The 25,239-nt window shown below is 52.6% G+C and overlaps 9 protein-coding genes across 9 annotated transcripts; 5 read left to right on the forward strand and 4 right to left on the reverse strand.

Moving 5' to 3' along the window:
* Positions 1–503: 503 nt before the first annotated feature.
* CCOS01_15019 (uncharacterized protein) lies at positions 504–2,037 on the forward strand (the record flags this gene model as incomplete). The annotated part of the gene is made up of 3 exons (XM_060463161.1): positions 504–684; positions 773–969; positions 1,030–2,037. The coding sequence occupies 3 exons, from the start codon at positions 504–506 to the stop codon at positions 2,035–2,037; spliced, it is 1,386 nt and encodes a 461-aa protein (XP_060306346.1).
* A 909-nt stretch (positions 2,038–2,946) lies between these two features.
* CCOS01_15020 (uncharacterized protein) lies at positions 2,947–5,386 on the forward strand (the record flags this gene model as incomplete). Its single annotated transcript, XM_060463162.1, has 2 exons — positions 2,947–4,217; positions 4,279–5,386. 2 exons carry the CDS (start codon positions 2,947–2,949, stop codon positions 5,384–5,386), a joined length of 2,379 nt encoding a protein of 792 aa, XP_060306347.1.
* A 665-nt stretch (positions 5,387–6,051) lies between these two features.
* On the forward strand, positions 6,052–9,250 carry CCOS01_15021 (heterokaryon incompatibility protein; the record flags this gene model as incomplete). Its single annotated transcript, XM_060463163.1, has 5 exons — positions 6,052–6,386; positions 7,168–7,251; positions 7,319–7,362; positions 7,422–7,814; positions 7,878–9,250. 5 exons carry the CDS (start codon positions 6,052–6,054, stop codon positions 9,248–9,250), a joined length of 2,229 nt encoding a protein of 742 aa, XP_060306348.1.
* Positions 9,251–9,532: 282 nt separating this feature from the next.
* On the reverse strand, positions 9,533–10,488 carry CCOS01_15022 (uncharacterized protein; the record flags this gene model as incomplete). The annotated part of the gene is made up of 2 exons (XM_060463164.1): positions 9,533–10,315; positions 10,390–10,488. The coding sequence occupies 2 exons, from the start codon at positions 10,486–10,488 to the stop codon at positions 9,533–9,535; spliced, it is 882 nt and encodes a 293-aa protein (XP_060306349.1).
* Positions 10,489–13,030: 2,542 nt separating this feature from the next.
* CCOS01_15023 (uncharacterized protein) lies at positions 13,031–14,823 on the reverse strand (the record flags this gene model as incomplete). The annotated part of the gene is made up of 6 exons (XM_060463165.1): positions 13,031–13,218; positions 13,277–14,021; positions 14,079–14,301; positions 14,385–14,539; positions 14,598–14,642; positions 14,698–14,823. 6 exons carry the CDS (start codon positions 14,821–14,823, stop codon positions 13,031–13,033), a joined length of 1,482 nt encoding a protein of 493 aa, XP_060306350.1.
* Positions 14,824–15,991: 1,168 nt separating this feature from the next.
* Positions 15,992–17,131, forward strand: CCOS01_15024 (uncharacterized protein; the record flags this gene model as incomplete). Its single annotated transcript, XM_060463166.1, has 1 exon — positions 15,992–17,131. One exon carries the CDS (start codon positions 15,992–15,994, stop codon positions 17,129–17,131), a length of 1,140 nt encoding a protein of 379 aa, XP_060306351.1.
* A 424-nt stretch (positions 17,132–17,555) lies between these two features.
* CCOS01_15025 (6-phosphogluconate dehydrogenase) lies at positions 17,556–18,628 on the reverse strand (the record flags this gene model as incomplete). Its single annotated transcript, XM_060463167.1, has 3 exons — positions 17,556–18,139; positions 18,196–18,352; positions 18,416–18,628. The coding sequence occupies 3 exons, from the start codon at positions 18,626–18,628 to the stop codon at positions 17,556–17,558; spliced, it is 954 nt and encodes a 317-aa protein (XP_060306352.1).
* A 558-nt stretch (positions 18,629–19,186) lies between these two features.
* CCOS01_15026 (elongation factor 1-gamma) lies at positions 19,187–23,210 on the forward strand (the record flags this gene model as incomplete). Its single annotated transcript, XM_060463168.1, has 9 exons — positions 19,187–19,263; positions 19,331–19,491; positions 19,548–19,846; positions 19,952–20,049; positions 20,980–21,198; positions 21,251–21,464; positions 21,518–22,523; positions 22,575–22,648; positions 22,710–23,210. 9 exons carry the CDS (start codon positions 19,187–19,189, stop codon positions 23,208–23,210), a joined length of 2,649 nt encoding a protein of 882 aa, XP_060306353.1.
* Positions 23,211–23,721: 511 nt separating this feature from the next.
* On the reverse strand, positions 23,722–25,185 carry CCOS01_15027 (uncharacterized protein; the record flags this gene model as incomplete). Its single annotated transcript, XM_060463169.1, has 6 exons — positions 23,722–24,071; positions 24,130–24,305; positions 24,364–24,624; positions 24,685–24,802; positions 24,856–25,068; positions 25,125–25,185. The coding sequence occupies 6 exons, from the start codon at positions 25,183–25,185 to the stop codon at positions 23,722–23,724; spliced, it is 1,179 nt and encodes a 392-aa protein (XP_060306354.1).
* Between the last annotated feature and the right edge of the window lie 54 nt (positions 25,186–25,239).

Genomic DNA, 25,239 nt, shown 5'->3' on the forward strand with positions numbered 1-25,239 from the left:
TGAAGCCGCTTGGTATGTATATCCTCCTCAAAATCATTGACATGTCCTCGTCTAAAGCATGTCGGCATGGACAGTACGCTTGTGTACCCTGTTATGTCCTGATTTTGGTCAACAGATACGCTACAACGAGTGAGAAGAACTATCATTGACTGTCGAGGAAAATCTACCAGACATTGTTACTTATGAACCAAGTTTAGAGGTAGTGAATTACCAAGCGTCTCACTGTGTACAGTACAGTCACCTCAGCTTCAAGTGTATCACAGGTTGGCTCCACCTCCAGTGCTCTCATCTGCTCGGTTGATAGTTCCAGAATCCATGCCTGTCTTTCGTTGGACTTGACCGGCATTGTCTTAGATTGAAATTTGACAGGAGTTCTAGGCGATGTCAGGATCATTCAGATCCTCTCTGAGCGATATTTCGGTCCATTTCATACCAGAATCACCCCGAGATGAATGTTGACTTTTCTGACTTGACCACAATTCACCACAGTGGGAGAATCCATCATGGGCTTCCGAGCTTCCCTAACCTTCACTATTGGCGTGTTAACTCTAACATGCAGAGCACAGAATCCGATCCCCGAGGATCAAGATCCGTGTCTAGATCCTGGGGTCCTTGCCTCGAAATGGTTTGACGACAACATGATCCGGCCAAACTATGTTCCAGCAACGACGGAAGAAAAGCCTAGTCAGTGATACCCAATGCATTCTTTCCGATATATTCCACGAGCGGTGTAGGAGCCCGTAATGTCGTTAACTAACACATGCGAGTATAGTTGTTGCTCAGAGAATCTTCGACCAGCCCCAGACTTCAGAGACTGGCAGGTCTTATGTGACTAGTCTGGAGCAGACCAGCGTGCTCTACATGACGGGAGTCATTGTAGACTTACTGCAGGCTGATGTGCAAAAGACTGGAGCACCTGAAGACTTGCCACGGTCCCTCGGAACAGGTTATAATAGTGCCATTCTTGTCGTAAGATCTATAGTATCCTCGGGCCTTGCGTAATCTTACTAGATGCCTGACTTTGAGAAGGGCGAAAGATCAACACTACGGTTCTCTGGTCGCATCGAAACCCACAATGGCGCAATCAACCTGTATGCAACTGGAGCTGGGACGACGGTCACCCTGGAGGCACCCCAAGTGTACAGTAGCGGCCCGGGAGCCATTGGTCTTTTTGCCATCCGGGGTGCCAATTTGGATGTCACCAATCTCCGCCATTGCTCGGGTGGCTACCGATCACCTACCCTCGCGGGCCTCAACATCAACAGCCGTGGGGGCGTCGCCCACACTACCAACCCGGGGTCGCCATTGATTTACTCACTAGGGCGAACCATGTCATCCAATCTGACCGGTTGGGCCGACGCGTCCCCTGCCATAATCATGGAGGGGCCTCAGTATGTACATCTAAACGGTTCAACCATCACTTCGGGAACAATCAGTGGTTTCCTGTTCTTCGATTGGTCCATTACGGCTCAACATGATGCCGGCACGTTGGAGGCGACGTCCCTCAATCTGACGGTCCGCGAGGGCCCGGCCTTTTACCTGGCAACATTTTCCGCCGAGATCATTCTAATGAATGCAAGGATATACAATCCTTCAGGAATTCTGCTTCTGGCGGATACGAACACAGCATCCCGGGACCTTGAGAGGGTCGAGCCGCAGCTTTGGAGCGGGAGTCCAATCTCTTCCAACTCTTCCCTGACGCTGATGGGCTCGGAAGGCATTTCCGGAGATATCGTCACCCGGGGTGGTTGTACCGTCACTGTCAATCTTCTGGCCAACAGCACGTGGCAGGGCTCCGCCAATGCATCTCTCATCAATAATCGTGGGGGCTTGACAGTGCAGATTGACGATACAAGCACCTGGATCGTAGCAAAGAACTCGTTCGTCCGAGGTCTGTCAGTCGTTGGTGGGGATCTTGGACGCCTCAAGGACCAGGGGTACACGGTTGCGTATGATCAGAAAGCCGCAGAGAGCTCCTGGCTCCAAGGCCGGACGTACACTTTGCAGAACGGAGGAAAGCTTCAGCCGTGGAATTGAGCTGATAGCTGGCTGTTCTTGATTACCGATACAGAATGCTTTGCGATAGAACGAGTCATGGTGAGGAGATTGCAAGTCGGTGTTTGTTCATCCGTCTCTGACATTTTGCATTTGAAATCGAAGAATGGCAAATAGCACAACGTAACATGTCGGATCCGAGCAACGTTTTGCCCAATTGAAGGAATTTTTTAAGCTTTACGTACTCCTTGTCGACCCTACCCACCGTTCAAAGGCCGTGTTCCACAGGATCCATCTCGGCTAATCAGCCTAGTGGTTGTGAAGATCGAGGTAGGGACTTTTGGCGATGGCGCAATTGCTGTTATGTACGGGATTGGTGAAGAGACTTTTCTGCAACACAATTGTGTTTGTTTGCCACGAAGAACTCGGGAACTTCTGCTGCTTACTATGGCACAATATGTGAACACGCTCTCGCCCGAGTCGCCCCTATGAGATGATTGAACCGAGTCGCAGTGGGATGGCACTTTTGCCGCAATACGATGCAGTGCGCCGGCGATCCTGCGGGGCATTTCGAAAGGCCCCGTAGGGTTACATTCCTAGAATCGAAAGCCACCTTCAGAAGCCGCATATCCGCTTAAGCTCGTGCCATCGCGCGACGCAGGTAATATAAAGATGAAAAACGCCGATGACACCATCGCAATGGCTCCGCCAACTAACTGTAACGGTCGACTGACCTCCCACATTCGGGAGTTGTCTAGAGTCAGTAACGGCGAGTGGGCGAAGCAGTTGAACCATGGACGACTTCTTGATATAAGTTGCAACGCCCAGCTGTCGGAGGGTTGCGTTCGGAAGAAGAAGGTCCCTGATCCCCAGAGGCTTGGCCAACTTGGCTCCCGTGTGGCGTTCTCTTCCAAGCATCTTGGCGATCAGCCGCCCTGAACGACCTCCACCATGTCTCCATCCCAAAACCAACAACAACAGGCCGCCGGTGAGCCAAAGACTGGCGGTCTTCACGATGGCGACGCCATTTCCGTCGACTCTCCCAGCAACGGCACGCCCGAGAAGCGGTCTGGCGAGCCCGCTGCTCCCTACACTGAGAGCGACATGGAGAAGCCGCCCTTTGTATTCACGACCAAGGCCAACGGAGAAGAAGAGGCCTTTGACGAAGACGACCCGAGACTGAAGGACATCCCGGCCTACGTGCGCCGCATCGTTTCGCTGCACGACGACCCGGATTTGCCCTGTCTTACGTTCCGATACTTCCTCCTCACCATCATTTTCGTTATTCCCGGCGCGTTCCTGTCGATGATGAGCCATTTCCGCACGACGTATGCGCCCTACTCCATCTTCTTCGTCCAGATTGCCTCGAGTTACTGCGGCGCATGGCTTGCCAAGATCTTGCCGGCGTGGGAGGTCAAGGTCCCATTCACTAAATTCAGCTTCAACCTCAACCCGGGGCCGTTCAACGTTAAAGAGCATGTCCTGATTACCATTTCCGCGGCATCGGGCGCTACCTACAACTTGGGATACACCCCCGTTGCGATGGCCGAGCTTTACTTCAACTCCAAGATTCATCCTGCGGCGGCAATTTTCTTCATGTGGGGCATTGTGTGGACTGGCTACTCGTTTGCCGCACTGGCTAGACAGTTCTTAATCTACGATCCTCAGTTCCCGTGGTTTACGGCGCTTTGCCAGACCGCCCTGTTCGAGACGCAAAAGAAGCAGCGCGAGGCCCCGACGGCTTCGTCCCGCAAGCAGACGAGAGTCTTCTTCTGGGCTCTCCTCGGTATGACCATGTGGCAGTTCCTGCCCGAGTACATCTTCCCCATGCTCGGATCGCTGGCCTTCCTCTGCTGGGTGGCACCCAACAACGCGGTGGCCAACTTTGTCGGTTCCGGGTTCGGAGGAATGGGCTTCTTGAACCTTTCGCTGGACTGGTCCAACATCTCGACCAATGGATCTCTCTTCCTGACTCCGTGGTGGACGCAGGTTGTCATGTTCTGTGGTTTCGCGTGCAGCTGCTGGATCTTGATTCCGGCGGCCAAGTACGGCCATCTCGGCGAGTGGCACGGGCACTTGATGTCAAACAGACTGTTCCTCGAGAACGGCACGTCGTACCCGATCACGAAGCTGCTTACTGCGGATGTGTCGTTCAACGAGACGGCTTACGCGGAGTACGGTCCCCCGTTCGTCAGCACCCAGGTTCTGTGGACCATGTTCTTGTAAGGAAACCCCCCCTCGGCCTCTGGAAGTTCCCTCGTATTCTGACCCCTTTTCTTCTAGTGACTATGCTGCTTATACTTCTGCTATTGCTTGGGCTGCTCTCTTCGGCTACAAGACCATCAAGAGCAGTCTCTCGAAGATGATGGACCGCATGAGAAACGGATCGCAAATCAGCACGCAGTACAACGACCAGCTCAGCATCCTACAGCGAAGTTATCAGGAAGTACCCTTGTCTTGGTTTGCCGCACTATTTGCTGCCTCGGCTATCGCTCTCATCACCATCACGGCCACCGGAAACATGTTCATCCCCGTGTGGACCTACTTCGTTGCCATCGGAACTGGCGCGATTCTCGTCGTTCCGCTTGGCTGGCTGTATGCGCTTAGCAACTTCCAGCTGGCTATTGGCACAGTCAATGAGCTACTTTACGGATTGATGGTGAACTCAGTCAGTGGATTTAAGAACCCGACTGGTGCTTCGGCGTACGGTGCCATTGCCGGAAATGCATGGTACCGCGCGCAGCTCAACCTCCAGGACATGAAGGTTGGGCACTACATGCATCTGAGCCCCAAGGCTGTATTCTTCTCCCAGGTCTTTGGCTCGTTCCTGGGTGTTCCCATCAACTATGCTGTTGTTCGCTGGGTCTTGGACACCAAGTTCGATTACCTTACGGGAGCAAAGGAGGACCCTGCGCATCAGTGGACTGCCCAGTCTCTCACCTCCAACCTCACCATGGGTGTGCAATACGTCCTCATCGGTCCCCGAAGGCTCTTCCAGCAGCACATCTACAAGGTCCTCCCGTACGGCTTCCTCGTCGGCGCCTTCACTCCCCTTCTCATCTACGCTCTTCACCGCGCCTTCCCCCGCGCCAAGTTCCAATTGTGGAACTCGACCATCTTCTTCTCGGCCATGGCTAGCTTCTACGGTAACATCAGCACCGGATACGTGAGCAGCTTGATTGGTGGCTTTGTGGTCATGTTCTGGGCGTACCGCTACCGGTACGACATGTGGGCCAGATGGAACTATATCCTGGCTGCTGCTTTCGACGCAGGATTCAACTTCAACATGCTGCTTACTTTCCTCTTCTTCGGTGCTGGAAAGATCGTCACCATGCCGAATTGGTGGGGTAACGATGCAGCGAGTTCCGAGCGTTGCTTTGCCCTTGACTGAGCTTGCTTGATGGCGAGAAATTCATCTTCTTGTGTCGGAAGGGATTGTTGTAAACTCCCATAAGCAGGAGGCTGTTGTGTTGAGGATAGCATATTTAAATAAATGAGATGAATACTTAATCGTACAAAAGTTGCTCACTGGCAACCAAAGTGATCTCAAGGTACTCAATGGTGCACTAATACGCCAGGACTACCTTAAACGAGGGAGCCAAGAAATTCCTTCTGGAAACCTTCTCAAACGGCCTCATCATCCCCCCCCCCCCTCACATTAGCGAACATTGCGGCAGCCTGACTGCCTCTCTCTCTCTCTCTCTCTTATTAAACACTTGCGCGAGTTGATGCCTTAATATGGAATTACCGTGCGCTGATCTAGGCATTTGATCCATCCCGTTGCGACCAAAGAGGCTGTGGCTGGCAGAGGTTCGTTCCCTTTCATGATCGCATCGGAGATGACAAAATGCTACTCTTGACTTGCATCCTTGCTTCCATCTCCGATAGCCAAAGACTCGCACGAGGTTGTAATTTGCTCATTTCAACATCTATAATCCTCGAAAGAACGCCGTCTTCGCTTTGACTTGAAAGTAGACAGTAGACACAACTCACCCACCCAGAAAAAACGAAGTCGATTTCTTCCACCGAGATCTCACGATGGAAATGCCCAGCACTATGTCCCATTCTCATGGCACCGAGCCCATGCCAGTCGTCTTCCACACCAAGATGGCCACTGCGCTGCTTTCCGAATCATGGACACCGCGGACGCCAGGACAGTACGCCGGTACTTGCCTCGCTCTCATTGTCTTTACCATCATACTACGTACTCTGATTGCCTTCAAACCCATGCTAGAAGCGACAGTGTGGGCAAGGGAGTATGAGAAGAGCCACTCGAGAGTCGTAGAGGAGACCGCGCGGAAAGAAAGGTCATCTCCTCCAACAAGATCGATTCTTCTCAGAGTTGCGCATGGTGTCTATGAGGTTATCATTGCCCTTCTAGGGTATCTCTTGTAAGTGCTAGCCAATCCCTGCATCAAATGGGACAGCCTTGATAATGTTTGCAGAATGCTGGCGGTAATGTCGATGAATCTGGGATATTTCTTGTCTATTCTTCTCGGTGTCTTTGTTGGAACGCTCTGTTTGGGTGGCATCGCGCGCAGCACAACATTTGATCATTGTTCTTGATAATATGAAGCTGGGAAATTCTATGAGTGTCTTCTAGTTGGTATTTTACTACGTATAGTGATCTGACTCCTATCGCATAGCAATATTGACCATAATCTGCGGGATTTACTCGTTGACCCATATACACTTGACTCAAAATACTAGGGGTTTCAAGCAGTCACCCTTGTTGTTGAGTTTCTGGTGATCATGGCCGTGACATCACATCAGCAACAATGCGTCTGTCTCCATGAATACCACGTCGGGCAGAGATCACTCCGGGTCTAGCCAGATGCGCCCTAGTTGAATATACCCTGTCGTGCCTGTCCAACATGCCCCGCCAATGCTTCTCAAGGCTCGACCCCTCCACCCCTCCAGTGCTGTGCCATACCAAGTCGAATTCGTGTCATGCCAGTCATCCGAGATGCTGTGCAAAAGCTGCAACGACCTGGCAGATGGACGGAGTAAAGAAGCCGAGCGACATCCTGAACAGGCTCGCGGGCCATCATCGAGCCGCGTCCTAGTCCACCACGCGACGTGGGCCTCATTCGAAGATGCCGTCGCTGCTGGCTGCCACCTGTGTACCTCCATACATGAGGAACTGGTGGCAGAGCGTCTGATACCTGACAGCCAACCCGATACGGCGCGATTGTATGTGCAGGCTCACGCGCCTACAAGCATGCCGAGTGGCACCCTTGAGTTCTCGCCGTCCATGTAGGAAACCTGCTCTCGAGATACGCGAGTCGATATAAAAGCCACTGACTGTTCATATCCTTGATAGGGCCTGTCGAACCGGAGCTAGCTTTTACCTGTTGAGGAACCAAGGTTAGACACCATTTGAGTAGAGACGTTGAAGCTTCGAGTGAGTCAGTAACAGCGATCAGGCGATGAGCACGCCGAGTCTTTGCGCCTGGTGGAAGGTGACATAGCCCAGGAGGATAGATTTCTCACCACTGCGAGAAATTGGCTTGGAGATTGCATTTCAAACCATGCAGACTATTGCGGGAAGGATACGAGTGGGTTTGTTCCGACGAGGCTGCTTGACCTTGGGAGCGCAGGAAGTGATGAAGTGCGGCTGTCGACGTCTGTTCCTACCCATGAGAAGTATGCCACTCTCAGTCATTGCTGGGGCAAGTCCCAGATCTTGACGTTGCGACGAGCCAATATGAAATCTTTTCGGGCTGGTATCCGAGTTGAAACGCTGCCCAAGACCTTTCGAGATACCATTTCCATCCTGAGGAAACTTGGACTGCGTTATCTCTGGATCGATTCCCTTTGTAAGTGGCGTTCTGTAAGTCTGATTGATGATCGGGACCTAGGCGACTAACGGCCATACGTAGGCATCATCCAAGATTCAGTTGACGACTGGCGAAAGGAGTCCATCACAATGGCTGAAGTCTATCGCAACGGCGTCATCAACATTGCCGCGACGGCTGCTTCTGGTGGAAATGATGGGCTTTATTCCAAACCTCACCCAATTCACTCCAGGCATCTTCGAATATCCTTCACTCGGCCCATTGATGGCACTTCCCCCGAGGAAACGGGCAACGGGGAAAGATCAAATGTTGTGGAATTTGGAGATTACTTCCTTCTGAATAGCAAAATCTGGCAGCGTGGCGTCGAGGAGGCTCCTCTAAACACGCGCGGCTGGGTTCTACAGGAGCGCCTCTTCTCCCCGCGAGTTGTTCACTTTTCACGTCACCAGCTATTTTGGCAATGCGGCATGGACTACCGAATAGGACAGTTTGCGTACTCGAATGATCGTATAGGATCCTTTGGCAAGGCCTACACCAATCGTGATCCACGCGCATTTTCTCAAGTCCTTTGGCGTCTGAAAGGCATGGCAAAGGAGAAGAAGGATCCGTTCATCCTCGAAGAGGCGTACCTTCCTTGGGAAGAAGTCGTGACGACGTACACGGCGCAGCACTTGACCAAAGGCGAGGACAAGCTTATTGCAGTACAAGCGCTGGCGAAAGCTATGGAGGAGGCGGTAGACGATTGCTATGTCGCAGGACTGTGGGAGAGCCGGCTGGTTGAGGATTTGCTGTGGGTGTGTTCGGCGCCGGGTGAGAGGGCGACATACTCGCGTCAGACGACGTGGCGCGCTCCCACGTGGAGCTGGGCTTCGATTGACGGCGGGGCGGTCAAGAAGGCGACGTTGACTGGGAGATATGCTGGGCGGAAAGTGTTTGAAGGAGAAGCTCTTGTCAAGAGTATTAAGCACTACGTGGAGGGGTATGACGGGGTGACGACGGGACAGCTCAAGAGTGCTCGTCTACAGCTCGAAGGTTGCCTTCTGAAGAGTGCCATATCCTGGGAAGGAGAAGCAGTGTTGAGCGACGGCCACGTCAAGGGCATCGGAATGAGATCCCTCGATCCTAGAATTCGCACCTTCATTGTTTGCCCAGACGAGTGGACCTGGGATGGGAATGGCAAACCCAACTATCAACTGCCAGCAGGCAGCATCCTGCTTCCGATAGGAACCCATCCCGCTTACAAGGCTGCTGGAACGGACCCGAGTCCGTGTATTGAAGGCTTGATATTGCACGATGCCGGTCGGAAAGGAAGTCTATCGTTCTATCGCGCAGGCTACTTCAAGCTGGTCGCGGAAGGAACCATCATCAACGCTTGTTTGGCAGGGAAAGCAGGAGCATTGTTTGCGAGGCACGAGAGCGCGTCTGGCGATGGGACTTGTGCTTTGAACTTGTTCTAATTCGGGGACTGTGCCGCGTGGCTTATTGAAAGTATGTACAGGAAGGAAATGTGACCGTGAACTGGTCACAAGAAGACACGGTGGTCTTCAAAAATACCACTCCGATGATGAGGCTTGCCAGCCTTTGAAAACTCAATGATGAACACATGTAACCTAGGCCGTAGCCTAACGCCAAGCACCGCCCAATGCTACCCTTGAGTCAGACAAGCAGGCGTCGGAACATCAGTTCCAGTGCCCGCCTTGGGGGAGAAAGACAAAGAAGAAGACACAAGACCTAGAAGACTAGGCATAGTGTGCGAGGGGAGCATCCCTCTTGCCCATGCGGCGCATCATACCGCGAAGGGGACCGACGTTGGCGTCGACGAGCGTGTTGACCCAGACCTTATCCTTGGTCTCCTCGCTCTGACACTCGACGCTGGCGGCACCAAGAAGAAGAGGCTTCATGTTGCCGTAGATGGTCTCGTACTGGCCGGCGTTGGTGACGAAGCTCTCGTGGTAGATGCCAATGTGGTTGTACTGCTGCTTGATGCCGTTGTACCAGTCCCAGCCCTTGCGGTGGATGGGGTCGTGAGCGAACTTGTTGAGGCCCTCGACGTCGCGGAAGTAGTAGATGTTGAGCAGGGAGTTGTTGCGCGGGCCGTCGGCGCCGAGCCAGTTGGAGACGTGGTAGAGGCCGTACTCGGAAGCGCGTTGGGCGAGGTCCTTGTTCATCTCCCGGAAGTATTGGCCGATCTCGCGACCGCCAGGGCAGAGGAGGCCCATGGGATGGTTGAAGCGGACACCGAGGTGGAAGACGACGAGGGACTGGGAGGCGGCGACAGCGGGGATGGCGCCAGTGGAGGGATCGGGGAACTGAGCGCTGGTGCGACCGCGGACGACACCCTTCATGAAGGGGTTGGACTTCTCGGAGCGAGTATCGAGGATGGTCGAGACAATAGAGCTGAGACCCATGGCCAAAGCCGGAATGACGGCGTACTTGGCGGGAATGGTGGAGAAGAGGAAGCACTGCATCAAGGCGCCGATTGCTAAGAGGGTAGAGAGGTTGAAGCCATCCTTGATGAGCAGCTGAAAATACAAAGTCATTAGTATTTGCTTTAGTGTGACGTAACACTCGGGTGTGATAATGAAGAAGAACTCACAGGAAGATGGTTGTACGGCTTGGTCCACTGGGGAGACTCGGTCGGCTTGAATATGCCGTGGAACCGCTCAGCGGTCTGGTACTCGGTAGCGGTGTCCATTGCGGGCATGGATAATTTGAGCGACGAGATGTGTATTCAAAGGCGGTTCGTGAATACAAGTGCGATGAGAGAAAGAATTGGGGGATAAGTGTGAATATGAGTAAGAATAGAGTGTGAGTTTGAAGATGAGGCGTAACGGTCGAGAGTGACGATGAGGTTGAAGCTGTCGTGGAACTGTGTGATTCGAACAAGGTTGAAGGGTTGAAGGAGGGAAAGAAGAGGCCGGTCCCTTGGTTTAATATCTCGTCAAAGAAAAGAGAAGCCTGGAAAAAGGTCGTTCGTTAGCGCCTTTTGACTCCTTCCAATACAGCCGTTGACAAGCCTAGGTTGAACACACCAGAGGCCAAAGGTGAATGAGTGAGGGAGTGAATCACTTGAACCCTTGTCTGAATATCGTGGTTTGGTGGGGAAGGATGAATTGAAAGCTTCAGGCCCGAGTCCCGGCTACGTGGATCACCTGGATTTAGAGTGGAAAAAAGAAGCGAATGCGCAGCGGCGCTAGATGATTAGATCGGGACAACAGGCGAGATGGGCACGCGTGTTTGGCGATGGCGGTCGATGAAGGGCCCTAGGTCGTAGACTAACATACGAGAGCGGGTTAGCCTGGGACTCATGAGCGGAGCATCTTGAGTCCTTTTACATGGGGATAGGTACTCGTACCTGCAAGAGACACTCAGTCGTTCTCTTACTGAGAAACAATACTAGAGTAATCTGTACTTGGTACGAATAAAGCCACACGGAACGGAAGCTAGAGTACGCCAAGCGAAGAGGAGGAACAACCTTGTCACCGATGAGCCGGGACAATTGACGGCTTTGGGGGAGTAGTTTGGGAGGGTCTGACAGCTTTAGTGCGAGATGACGAATGCCGCTCTTCGCACTCGCTAACACGGACAAACTCCCAGGCCCAACGGCGGTCTAGCGGACGACCGCCGACGTGGACCAGGGACGCGGCCGAGTGGGATGATGGGATGTGATTTTGCCATGACGGCGAATTCTACATGAGCCACATGCGTCAACACAAAACGCTCCCGGCCCATTGCCCAAGACAAGGCCCCAAACGCCACCACCTGTTCATGCCGACGCTGCTGCGGATGCGGTTTGCGCTTGGGGTCTTGGTGGTCTTGTCGCATTCGCGTGATATTAGGCGCATTTACGAACCGCCGTGTTGTCTTGGATCACTGACCCGCACGTGGCTCCATCGCGTATCCTTGCTGTATTACCAGGAGTCTACCATTGTTCTGATGCAGATTGCTGTCAGCATGACTTTCTGCATGTCAAACAGCCAAATAACAATTAGACGATACAACAAATATTCTTACGCATTATCGGAGCACCTGCCAATTCCATCTTCGTTGCAAAGCCACATTTGAAAAATCAATTTTGGTTGTAAAGACATAGAGGTCGCGTGAAAAGGCTGCGATAAGTTTAGATGAGGCAGGTTATCTGAATATGGTATATAGGTGTACTGAAGACATATTTTATGAGGAAATGAAGCAAACTGGCCCAGTGTCTCCTATTGTTTAATTACCTTACCTGACATCAACGTGACTCTAGCAAGGCACTTTACCCAGAGTACTCTGGGTAATATTGTATCGTAAATAAAGCATTTCTCCACAAAGCAGGTACGCGGCATCAGCACTTGCCGTTGGGAGGATATTATAGTCGGTATATGAACCATATAGTAATTCTGATAGATGTCACAACCATTTTGTTCCATAGCTCACGGCCGAGCTCTGCTCAGCGGAATCGTTCCGTCGCTACAACTGAAGACGCCACAATGCTTGGTATTTGATGAGACCCGTCATGCCGCGAATCTCGAGTCCCTAACTCCCAGTCTCGTTCATGCAAGTTCCCGTGCCGAGCAACTCTAGTTTGGTCCATTGAAAACTATGGCCAATCATCGAGTTCTCAAGGGTACCGATAGCCATCACTCACAGTCGAGATTTCGGGAAGTCAGGTTCGCCTAGCCAGCCAGAGCCCCAGAGCGTGATTATTCCGTTAGGGCAGCTCTGTGCAACACGAAGCGGGATGTTACGTGAATGCATGGATCAACTTCCGTAGAAAAGCCTTTCGAGTGCGACGTCGCCTTCCCTGTCTTACCTCTCCCGGGGGCATGTGATCTCTTAGTCCGACTTTGGGGCAGTTTGAGCTAGGCTGCACGATCCTGAGAGGAAAGGATATACCTAAGTAGATCTGGATCGTTCAGTGCATGAAGATATCACGGGCTCCCAGTCAATATTAATACAACGTGATCGAAAAGAAATGCACAAACGAGTGTCATATTCCTACAGATTTCATTCCGTCAAAAAATTCCACAAGCATCAAATCCAAAAATTGCAGCCACAGCCCCCAACCGGCGGCTGGTTCTCGGTGTGGCACAGGGTATCATGAAGCCCCCCAACTGACAGACTCCAGGACGCCGCGCTTCCGAGTAGCTAATTAGACAGAAAATCAAAAACAGGGGGGTTAAGAAGGGAAAATGGGGTGAGCAGTCCCATCTGCCCCGTCAAATTCCCGGCACTGAGGCCACAGATTACCTCAATCAAGCCGATTCATCATCGCCCTTGGTGGCATTGGCGATTTTGATCTGCTCCACGTCCTCTGCCTGGCCCTCGAGGACCTGCATGGCTCGCTTCTCGCGGTTGTGCAAGACCATGATGCCCATCACCAAGCCGGCCTGGAGGATGTTGTTTGCCATGACCCAGAACCAACCGAACTTGAATCTGGGGGCTATTTTTCTGTCAGAAGTCGTCCTATCAATGACTCAATGGGGGAACGCGTTTCTTACCTAGAGGTGTAGGGAATGTCACAATGTTCAAGCCTGCGAGAAGAGCCTGGCCGACTGCGTTCATGGAAGCGACGACGACAGCACGCTCTTCAGCAGATCGGAATGTGACCTCGGAAGCCCAAGACATGAACAGCGGGTTGAGCGCACCGCCGAGCCCGGCAACATAAAAGGCAAAGAACTTGAGTCCCTCGGGAATATTCCACACGGCCATGCAGATCGAACCGAGAGTCATCCAACCGCAGATCCAGATGGAAGGCAGCCAGCGCTTACCCGTCGCATCAGCCCAGTAGCATCCAACCAACGCCGCCACAATAGAAATTGCAGACTGTCCGGTGGGAAGGTTGTTAATCTGGCTGATGGAGTAACGATCGTTGTTCGCCTTGAGATACAGGTTGAAAGGCTGTCCGTTGGTGATCATGGCCTGGTTGAAGACAAAGTACAAGCCGACAAAGGCGTACCAGTGCCAGCCCTTGAAGACGTCGGTGATGGCCTTGCGGTCGAACTTGACCTTGGGGGCCTCGGATCCACCCTCGGAGACGCGGCGGCGAGCAAGGGCGATTTGGTCGGATGTCAGGAGCCACGAGGGGTTCTTGGAATCAGGTCGAGCGGGGAAGACGACGGCGCCGAGGATGGCTACGGGGAGGGTGATGCAGCCGCAGACGATGAAGAGCCAGCGCCATCCCTCGAGGCCATTGACGCCGTTGAGGTTGGTGTAGCAGGCGGTCTGGAAGTAGCCGGCAAACATCTGATTGTATCATGTTAGCCTTGCACCGTTGAAAGTATGGAACAGAGATGCACTCACAGTTCCCAGAGGACCCGCAACGTAGAACAAACTCAGCCGACGTGAGATCTCGGTGCTCTTGTACCAACATCCGATGCAGTAGATGACGCCAGGATAGGCCACACATTCAAACACACCACTGAAGAATCGGATGATGTAGACATGCTTGATATCTTTGACGAAAGCCGTGAGAAGAGTCAGGATGCCCCAGAGGATCTCGAACGCTGGGATAAGAACGTTGGGCCTGCGAAGGTGTCCGTGTCAGTCTTTGTGCTCAATTTCGAACATGTAAGTTTCCAACTATTTTCCTGGGCCTATTCGACTTACCGAACACGAGTGAGAATGATGTTGGAGGGAATCATGGCAGCGCAGTATCCTGCTTGGAAAACACCAGTGGTGTATTGCAAGTCATTGCCTTGCATGCCAACATCCTCTTTCATTCCACTGACGTAGGCATTTTGGAAGGCTTGGAGGTCGAGGAACTATTGACAAAGTCAGTCAACATTACGCGACCCTATCAAGGTCGCAACTTTAACCCACCTTTGTGAAGAAAGTGAGGCAACCAAAGGTCAAGATCATGAAATCCTAGCACTTGTTAGAAGCTGCGTGATTGTTCCGCATTTAGACCCAGTGGACCTACAAGCTTGCGCAACAACACCTTCTCTTCCTTGGAGGTATTACGCTCGTACCAGCGCCACTTGTCCAGCCAACTGGCATTGGTAAGTGGCTCCTCACGGACGCTCGTAGCCACGGTGTCGCCCGCCATGGTGTAGTTCGTCGGTCTCCGAGGCAATTCGCACGAAGGAAACTCAGGCTCAGCAACACGTAAGCCGTACAACCAACCGAAATTGGTCACTGAAAGTGTTGTGCAGCTTCGTCGAGGTGGAGCTGACGAACAGAATACTGTCAAAGGGCAACGGGGAGTTGATGAGAGGCGGAGCAGATGAGTAGGGGGCTGCTGCGGTCGGAACAAGCAGAGGCGGACGAGGAGTAGTGGCGTGATCGCGTATTATACTCAATGCACCCGTCTATCTCTCTCCTCATGCTCCTAACGAAAGGCACGTCTCGGCTATTCACAACCGGATTTGGGAGTTGTTGGTTAACATTGAGAGGCGTGGCGCCCTTCATTGCCCCCCGGACGTAGTTACGTGGTGTTGCAACGCGCGCCAGAGATAGGCATCACCGGACAACCCAAGCGAGTCGTGAAAGTACGCCCCAAGGAGTTGACAGGGCATGCTCCACCTTCGTCCGCACAAGCGGGATGGTTGCAGAGAGACTAGAGAGAGACTAATTACCATGTCAAGTAATCAAGCTGGGAGATAAGGAGGGGGGATAAGCGTTGGTGTGTTGCAAGGATCAGACGAAGCTAAATGGTGGAGCTCCTCATAGTTGTCAAGCCATGCCCGTATCTTTCAAGTCTGAATCCCTTCAGACGCCCTGACTATTCCGCTCGCCTCCACCTCTCCTGAGATCCACAGCATTCGCGGGGTACGGCATACGACGGCCGGAGATCTCGCCGCGGCCCCTGCTGCGTCGGGTGTCATGATGTTGGGGGTGTTGCTAATACAAACGAGGCGGTTTGTCTCGAGTCAATTCGGCTCTTGTTGAGAGGTCTCGTTAGGGTGGGTGTTAGTGTGGAGCATTGTCCTCAGCTGTCATAAACACCACACCAGTCCACGTCCGAAGGCCGAAGTGCATCAGCACCACTCTGATAGAGAAACTGGAGGAAGATGTCTTGGAAAGAGGAGCTGGAGCCAAGACTTTGGATTTAGCTGTCGAAAGACAATCATCATGGGGAAGAGACAAAATCACCGAGTCAGTAGAATGCAGAAAAGCGTCCTTGCTTCTCTGAAATTTTGGCTGCGAGATGGCGCATTGTGATAATTAAGTTGAATTATACACACCATCTATATCCAAGCACTACACTTCGAGATATGACAGCAGAGTTCGATTGTAATATTCCAAGCTTCACTCAGTGCTCCCCGACCAAAGAAGACCTCGATTATGTTGACCTTGTCAACCTCGATCTCTCAAATTTTGACGACATCAACCACCGCCAGCAACTAGCTGCGAGTCTCTTGAAAGGAGTCACCCGCCACGGCTTCCTATCTATCACCAACTATGGCGTTCCGGAAACACTCTACTCCTCCCAGGTCGATCTAGCCCATGCCTTACTTACTCTCCCACCAGAGGAGAAGTGGCCCTTCGAAACGACACCCGAACAAGAAAAGAAGGAACTACACATTGGGTTTAAGCCTTCGGGAAGCCAGAAACATAAGCAAGGGTTTCATAAGACCTTGGATCATTACGATTTCCCGGCTACTACAAATTCTCGTGACGATGAGCATCCCGGACTTTTGCATTCGCACCTTGCTCAAGTCGAGAGACTTACAAATTGCTTTCGTCAAGACTTACTGCCCAAACTTTTGGCACTCGTAGCGATAGTACTCGAGGTGCCAGAAGGCCACCTTCTTTCCACACACGCGTCTGCCACACAGCCATGCTCAGAGTACCTACGATATCTGCTGTATCATCCACGCCCTGCAGAAAGTGGGGCGCAATACCGAGACTTATGGCTGGGAGGTCACACTGATCTGGGCTCCTTCACATTCCTCTTTTCTCAGCCAGTTTCATCGTTGCAGATACTGCCACCATCCGGTGACTGGAAGTGGGTGCGCTACGTCCCTGGGGCCCTCATCGTTAATGTCGGTGAGGCCTTGGAGCTTATGACAGGTGGACTCTTCCGGGCTACCGTACATAGAGTTGTCAAGCCGCCGCCAGATCAGGAAAGAGCGAAAAGACTAGGCATCATCTACTTTGCCAGGCCAAAGGACGACCAACAACTTCACCCCCTCGACAGTCCCCTGCTTCGAAGGCTGGGAATCCATGAGCACTTCGACGAGAAAATTTTCACAATGTCACAATATCTACATGCAAGGAAGCATGGATATAAGAGGTTAGACTTTGACCATGCCCGGTCAAGGTTGGAGAGACTGGGGGCTAGGGCTGATGGAGGTTCGCCGCATGGAGAGCATGCACTTCCGTCCCTTCATGGTCTAGAGGTTACAATCTGAATAAGAAGAGTTTCTCTTGTCCAAACCCCACTTTCTTCGCTACATAAGCCGTTTTCCGTGTCCGAGAAAGTGAGGCTAATCGACACCATTCTCGGGCCCCATCAACCCCCTCCACAATGATCCACCACCAACCTAGTCGCTTCATGAACCCGCATCCAGCTCCTGCATCCCAATCCCCTTGAAGCATCACCAGCTTCAACCGCGTCGATGGTTTAGTGGTAAAATTCTCCGTTGCCATCAAGCAGCGTCGGGGAGCCGGGGGTTCGATTCCCCCTCGACGCAACTCTTTTGCTGTGCGGCACCTATATCGCCAGATTTTTGCGTGGGAAGAAGCTGGCAGTCAATTTCAGGTATGGAGCGAAGGACGGGAGCCACTATTCCATGATTCGAGTTGTCTTGGTATCATTTGGGCGTGTAGTTGCATCTACTTCTTTGCATCTCTTTCCTTGCAAGCATCAGAGTAAAAGTCGAGACCAGCCTCCAGACGCACTGCACCATACATAGAACTACTATCCAACGGCCTCACTGCTTCAAACTCTCTAGCCTTTTCCATATGCCTCAATGCAGCCTCGCTAGTTTCCAGCTTCGTTCCCGCATCTTTGGCACACGTGAGTGCATGCCTCAAATCCTTCATCGCCAGCGCCACATCGAACCCAGCCTTGCCATCAGGTGGCGGAGCGTAGGAACCACTGGTAATGCGCTTGCTGTAGCTCTCAAGAACGGGGCCGAACATGTCCGAGATCATGTTCTCCAGCACCGGCGAGCCGAGGCCCGTTTTCTCGGCAAAGACGTGGGCTTCGGAGAGGACCTCCATGAAGGAGACAACTACGATGTTTCCGGCAATCTTGAGCAAGCTTGACTTGGTGACATCTGTGCCCATGGGGATGACGGAGCGTCCCATGACGCCGTTAAGGTATAGAGAGATGGCTGAGGTTGCGGATTCGGGTCCGGCCATGACGAAGATGAGTTTGCCGGCGGCGGCCATTGCTGAGGCTCCGAAGACGGGGGCTATCCAGCGTTAGATTGAAAAAAATCGTCTAAACAACGACCGTAAGTGAACTTACCAGCAACAAACTGGCCCCCGGCCTCGGTGATTTGTTTCGAAACAGCGGCGGAAGTATCGGGGTGAACGGTTGAGCAGTCGACATATATCTTGTTCTTGATATCTCCAGAGTTGATGATCTCATTCGTTGTCTCTTGGAGAACGGCATCGTTGCTCACCTTGATGGATTCGTCAGAACAATCAATCGCATAGGGCGTTCTCGGGAGAGAGACTACACTTACACAAGAGAAGATAATCTCAGACTTCTTAGCTACCTCCGAAACAGTCTCTGCGGGAATGGCACCCAACTCCTTGAGGGAATCGCCGCGTGATAATGTCCGGTTGGTGTAAATCAAGTTTGGTGCTCCGGATGAAGAGAGAAACTTTTGCAGGTTGGTGGACATGCCGATGCCCATTGAGCCAAGCCCAACCCATCCCACTTGTCTTTGCGCCATTGTGAAGATTTGAGTGATTGATGCAAGTCGCGCGATACTCTCCGATTCTATGTGAATTCATGAATATCCTCTCAAACACCTCGCGCGACTCTTCGTGGCTATTGCAGACGGTTTGTGTTGATAAACACTTGGCCAGTTTGCCGATAGCGGCGGCCGAGGCCCGAAGCACCGGACGACGCCTCCGAAGTGACTGGCCGGTTGAGGTCCCGGTCCCTGCAGATCTCACAGACGGTTTTTTGTGGGTGCGATGACCTAGCACCATGCTACCCCAAGGTGTGCTCCACGTGGAGAAGGGGTCTTTCGTTTTGAGCTCCACGTCGTGATGGCTATGATAGACGCAGATATCGTGGAGTTGAGAATGCGGTATGAGTCGCAGCTTGCGTCATAAACAATGGAGATGGACTCGGCCAACTTGCCGCGTTGGCAAGTTGTTGGGTTTATTAACCAGATACCGAGCTGGAATTTGCTTGTTCAGCACTGTTGCTGTCGTCATTCCCAACTCTGCCCTCACACCATTATTCTTGTGTCACAAATACTGCAAAGGCTCAATCTTGCAACATGTCTTTCGGGAAGCTTTACTGGTACCCCAAGGCGCCTCGCGCCACTCAGTGTCTCTACATCGCAGAGTACAACAAGTGAGTTCTTTGCGCAATATCAGCCAGACTCGCGATGCGCGGATGCTAAGCATGGTGTCACTACCAGGCTCGATATCGAGTTCGTCGAGGCATGGCCGATCAAGGTGGACGCTAGCAAGGGCGGCGTTGGCGAAGATTACCTCTCAAAGTTCCCTCCGGGCAAGGTGCCTGCCCTCGAGCGCCCCAACGGCTTCACATTATTCGAGTGTATTCCTGTTTCCATCTACCGTGAGCATAGGATACTGCCCTGGTGCTTTTGCTGGGAAGCTGACATTGTGTGCCAGTCGCGAAGCAGGACCCCAAGACCAAGTTGCTCGGCTCCACCCTCGAGGAGGAGGCCACGATCCTGAAGTGGGCCTCATTCGCAAACAGCGAGCTTCTGCCTCCCATTATGGCGTGGATTAACCCGGTTATCGGCAAGGCACCTTCATCACCAGAGATTCTTGCCGCGGCCGAGAAGAATAGTGAGGGAATGGTTAGTGTGGTGGAGAAGGCATTGACGGACAAGAACTTTCTCGTTGGCGATGAGCTCACGATAGCCGATCTGTTTATGATTGCTGCCATTGCTAGAGGATACCAATTTGTGAGTGCCCGCCTCTGGCTGTAGAGGAGGGATTCCTGGGAGACCAACGTCCTTCACCCGACTTCGGAGAGTGTCACTGCGAATGCTAATAACAAATTGTCGCAGGTGTTTGCCAAGGAGTGGACGGAAAAGCACCCCGCCATCCACGCGTGGTACTGGCGCATCAAGAGCGATGACATTTGGAAGAAGATTGACGGCGAGCCGTACGTGCTGGACGTGCCCGGAGGCAAGCCGATCTGAAGGTGGACAAAACAACTCAGACGTGACAGACTATAGGGGGGCAATCCCAGCAATCAACCGATATCCGAGGGGCAGCGAGGGGCAACGAGGGGCAGAGGAAGATAGAGAGACGCGTTTGAAGGGGGGCCCGGAGCTGGTGAAGCGGGGAGTTCTCCGCTTCCGAGAAATAGCGGGGCCGGTTATCGATGCCCGAATCGCCAATTGAGGTGACCTGATTGGCTGCGCGGAGGCGGATAGTAGCGAATTTGACTTAGCTAATCAAATTGTCCACATGAGTGAGGTACCTTATCTGTCACGTGGGTGGACAAGCTTAACCCAATCGGAAAATCTGTATCTTATCTACTTATCCGTCGCCGCCGGCGTCCACTCGGTACGTACCTCCGAGAGGTCCTCGTCCACTTCCATTCCGTGAAGTTCCCCTCGGTGCCGTCCTCTTCCCCCAGACTTTGGCAAGAATCCATGGCGATGTCCACGTTCGCATTCTCCAACAAACAAACACGATATTCTCTTCTTTTCCACGATGGATGAAAGTCTTCCTCGTCCTTTCAAGTGCGCCACATGTAAGAAGGGGTTTACCCGTCAGGTATGCAAACCCTCTGGCATCGTGCTCTGCTGTTAGTCGTCACTAACACGACAGCTCCATCGCATAGGAGAACCTCAAGCGCCATGTAAATACGCGTGAGCCAGCCCATCTTTGTCGAAAGCGCAGCATGAGAAGCTCACCTCCGTCAAGATCACAGAGGCAGGAATGCGCCATGTTTCCCATGCAACCAGTGCAGCGCACGATTCGCGCGGAGGTACGGCCCAGCCATCGCGATCCTGCTCAGCTTCATAACCCAGCAGCCAGTACTTTGCTAGCATTCCAGATCAATTTTTGCTGACAACAATGATAGCGATCTGAGGAAACGACATGTAGAGAACTGCCATGTCTCCTCCCAAGCTTCACCACCCAAGACGGCACCTCCTCCTCCAGCCATTAATACACCCCATATCGACTCGCCCAGCACGACCGCTTGGATGGACGTCTTATTGACACACCCACCGCCAGCTCAGAACGAAGTAGCAGAGCCAATGCAGCAGCACACCCAGACCTATGAGCCTCCATCTTCAGCGTAAGTTTGCGAACAGCTCAAGCTTCGTCTGGCACTAACGCTACGCCCACAGAGTATCCAGCGAGATTCGATGCGTCGAGGCTTTCTTCGATGGGTTCCATCGGAACTTTCCCATTCTACACGAGGGATCATTCCATATCGTATCGACACAAGTTCCTTTGTTGAACGTAATCACCGCTGTCGGAAGCCTCTACTGCGAGTCTCCGTTCGACGAGGCCGCTCGGAAGGCCGTGTTCGAGTCTACTCTATCTGCACTACAGCAATATGTTAGTATGCCAGACTGTTGTTACCCTCTAAACCGGGCTGACAGAATGCACAGGTCGAGCAGAACCGATCACGATACCAAGAAATATGGGTTCTTCAAACTTTTCTCCTCCTTGAGTTCCTCGGCATCTACGGCGGCAACGACACGAATTTCCTCAAAGCTCAGCGCATTCACCGGGACCTAATTGACGCGATACGGCTTCTCCAGATGTCCCAAGACAGTTCCCTAGAGTCTCTGTCTACCAGCTGTGGTGAAGACAGTGGATATGGCGAGGAGGGCGACGAAGACGATATCAACGAACCGGTCAGCGCCGAAGCGCTCAGTGATCAATGGCAGGACTTCATCAAGAAGGAATCCAAGAAACGATGTGTCTACATGCTCTACCTTCTCGATTCGCAACTCGCCATCCTCTGCAACCTCAGACCCATGCTCTCCTCGCTCGAGATCAAGTACGATTTGCCCTGTTGCGAGGATATCTGGCTCGCCCGCTCCGACAGAGATTGGTACGAGCGCCGCCGGCAACGATTCAAATCCTTTGACGAGCCCGACGACAATGCCTATTCACACGAGACACCCCCGTCGCAAGGCTTCTTTTATGAAGCTTCGCAGACGCTCCTCCATTCAGGACGCGGGGACGACAAGGACAATGGCGGAGGAAAACGGCAGCCCAAGAAACTTAGGCTTCTATGGGCTTCGCCTTTTGCCGCCGTCATCCTTGTCACTCAGCTCCAGATGATGGCCCGCGAACTCACGCATGCTAGTTGTCTACTGGAACGGCCCAAAGCACAGCGCCGAGCCCTTTCCATCTTGACAGACAAGCAGCACGCGCAGATATCGCAGGCACTGAAAGGGATTGCCGAGCTGGTACCGCGTAACCAGAAGCCCGTCTTCAGTTTCTTTGACTTTGGGCGCATGGACGTCCTTCCAGACGGCTCGGATCAGACTCCGCTGTGGCACACGTTTTGGATACTATGGTACTACACATCCATAACTTTATCACACCCGGACTCGCTCTTGGTGAGCGGTGTTGTTGAGTCTAACCTTCCTCTGGCGATAGCTAGTAAGTTTCGTTTCTGCAGTTGATCCATGATATGTGACTAACTTTGGGTAGCCGCCGGCCACCTTGCAACACCACGCTCCAAGGACAAGCGAGACATTTACGAAGACAGGGATGTTTTCAGAATAGTAGGAGACACCATACCCATGTTTCCTGCTGCGCGTTTACTGACAATGGTTCCCCTTGTAGCTCAACGATCTCGAAATGGCCCTCGATCTGTTAAACCCGATAAAGTCGACCGCACCGCCTTCTCTCGAAAACCCCTTCATCACACTGCTCGGCTTCAAGATCTGCCTCGTAGGCTGGCGCCTCGTACGTCTCACAATGCCCGCGGCTCAGCGCAGCAGCGTCGGCGATATGACTGGGCATGGTGGGATGGGTATGGGACTGGGCATGGGAATGGGGAACAATGCCAACAGCCGCTCTAACCCCAGTCGCTTTGTTCTGGATGCCATCATGGCCTGTGTCGGGAATGCCGGAGATGATGATGTCGAAAATGCGGCGGCTGCGCTGGCTATGTTGGATGACAGGCCTGTTGACCTTGCACGGAGTGAGGTGCAGTTCCTAGAATGGATCGTTGCCAACTTTAACAAGCGCACGACTTGGCCGGTTGGGAAGTGGGTGTCTACGGTTATGGAGGAGAGCCTTTCCAAGGCGAAGGAAGCGTATGCAGCACCACTTAGTGAATGAAGTAACGACTTTGATGCCGTCGACGCTTTATGTAGCAGAAACCGGAAGAATATTGGCTCCGACCTATTTCGCTTGTCCATGCTCGATCCTCGGCATCGAATAAGTTACTAAGTGATGAATTTGACTTCGCATATCATCTGACCTGATTGAAGCAGGCGTACCTTTTCCTTGGGAGGATCGGACTGCGATAATTCCGGCACAGAGAGACCTATTGATAGTCATACAAGGAAAGGTTCTTACTTCCACTCATCTATTGATGTTTGAAATCACGTTCGACTGGCCAGTATGCTTAGGGAAGTAACCTAAGCGCGGAATTTCCAGACTTCAAGTTACGGACCACGATCCGCGTACCCCTGCGCAACATAATTTAAGAACTTCATCACGCGAGATCCTAGAGTTTTGGATAATCATTCATTTCAATTCAGTGCAAGAATGTGCGCCAACCCATTTACAAAAAAAGCTCAAGACACTATACAGCCCATCTCCTAACAACAACACTCAACATCCTCCTTCAAGCAGTGCCAGTCTTGACAGTAGGCAAGCTATACTGCAGACGTGGGACATTATCAAACTTTCCAAGCGACTTGTGGCCCTCGGGGTCGGTGTACTCGCCATCAAAGGGGTCCTGGTGAACACCCTCCTCACGAGGGCGGTCAATGTCAAAGTCGTAGCGCTTCCATCCGTGCTTTCTCGCGTCGAGGTAGTCGGCCATGCAGAAGATGCGCTCGTCGATGGGCTTGTCGGTGCCCATGCGCTGAAGGAGAGGCGAGTCCTCGATGGGAACGAGCTCGCGCTCGTCGGCGGGGCGGGAGAAGTAGATTACGCCGATGCGGCGGAGGTGGCGCTGGTCCATGGGCGGCTCTGTTTTGCTTGTCTTAGCTTTGGAACATTGCATAGTGCGTTCGTGGTGTTTTCTTACGGATGACTCTGTGGATCGTAGCCTTGAAGAGGCCGCCGGTGAGGCGCTCGAGGGCCTCGCCAAAGTTGACGACGATTCCGTGCGGAACGTGACGGACGTGACGGTATCTGCCAGTCTCGTGGCAAAGAACTTGCAGTGCGGCGACGGGCTGGGAGAAAAGGAATGTCCAAGTGCCCCTAGACATGGTATTAGGGATGCTTCCCATCAGATGGGGCGGGAATGGGTACAGCTTACCAATCGGTGTGTCCAGCAAGGAAGATATCACGGTATTTTTCACTCTCCTCCTTTGATCGAGGTTCGCACATCATATATCTCAGGTATTCCGTCTTGGATCCACCAGGGGCGTGTGTGGAGAGGACCTTCTCCTCGGGAACTTCAAGAACCATGGACACAAGCTTCAGCAGCTTGACCAAGATGTTGGTTCGAATGTAGCTCATGACCTCGTACGTCTCATCCATGAACGGGCGGATGATCTCGGGATGGGGGCGGTCCTTGCTGGTGACGGGTCAGTACATGTACACAGTCTAGCTTCTCGACGTGCAGGAAATCACTGACGGATCATGGACAAGCATGTTGTAGTGGTCCAGGGCCTTGGGGAAGCCACCCTTGTGACCAAGGGGCCCTGCAGGCTTGTATCCGGCGTAAAGTCCACGAGCATCTTCTTCGGGAGTTACTTTGATCGAGATTAGCATGGTTGTTTAGGGACGGTGGTGATGGAGTATGTACCTTCATAGGGAGCCTTCTCTTCAGGCTTGAGCGTCATGGCCGCATTGGCGATGCGCATTTGGCGTTCGTAGGTCTCATTGGAGATGCCGTGGTTTGTCAGGTAAAGGAAGCCATAGCCGGTAGCGGCCTCGTAGAGGTCTTTGGCGAGCTGTTGGCGGCCCTCAGGAGTATCGAATTTTGAAAGATCAATGTTGACAAGGTCGACGTAGTCAACTATGCCGGGAGAGGTCAGCTCATGCTCTTACATGCATTGGTTGGGCGCAACTTACGGTCCTCTTGTGTTGGCGGGGGCGGGCTGTACGGCGGGAGTTGATTGATATCGGCGACCATGTTGGACAATTTTCAGTTGGTCTCAAAGTTATACAAAGCGTTGAAGGAATGGAG

Source organism: Colletotrichum costaricense, assembly GCF_030867565.1.
Source record: "Colletotrichum costaricense strain IMI 309622 chromosome Unknown Scaffold_22.1, whole genome shotgun sequence".
Classification (NCBI taxonomy): Eukaryota; Fungi; Ascomycota; class Sordariomycetes; order Glomerellales; family Glomerellaceae; genus Colletotrichum; species Colletotrichum costaricense.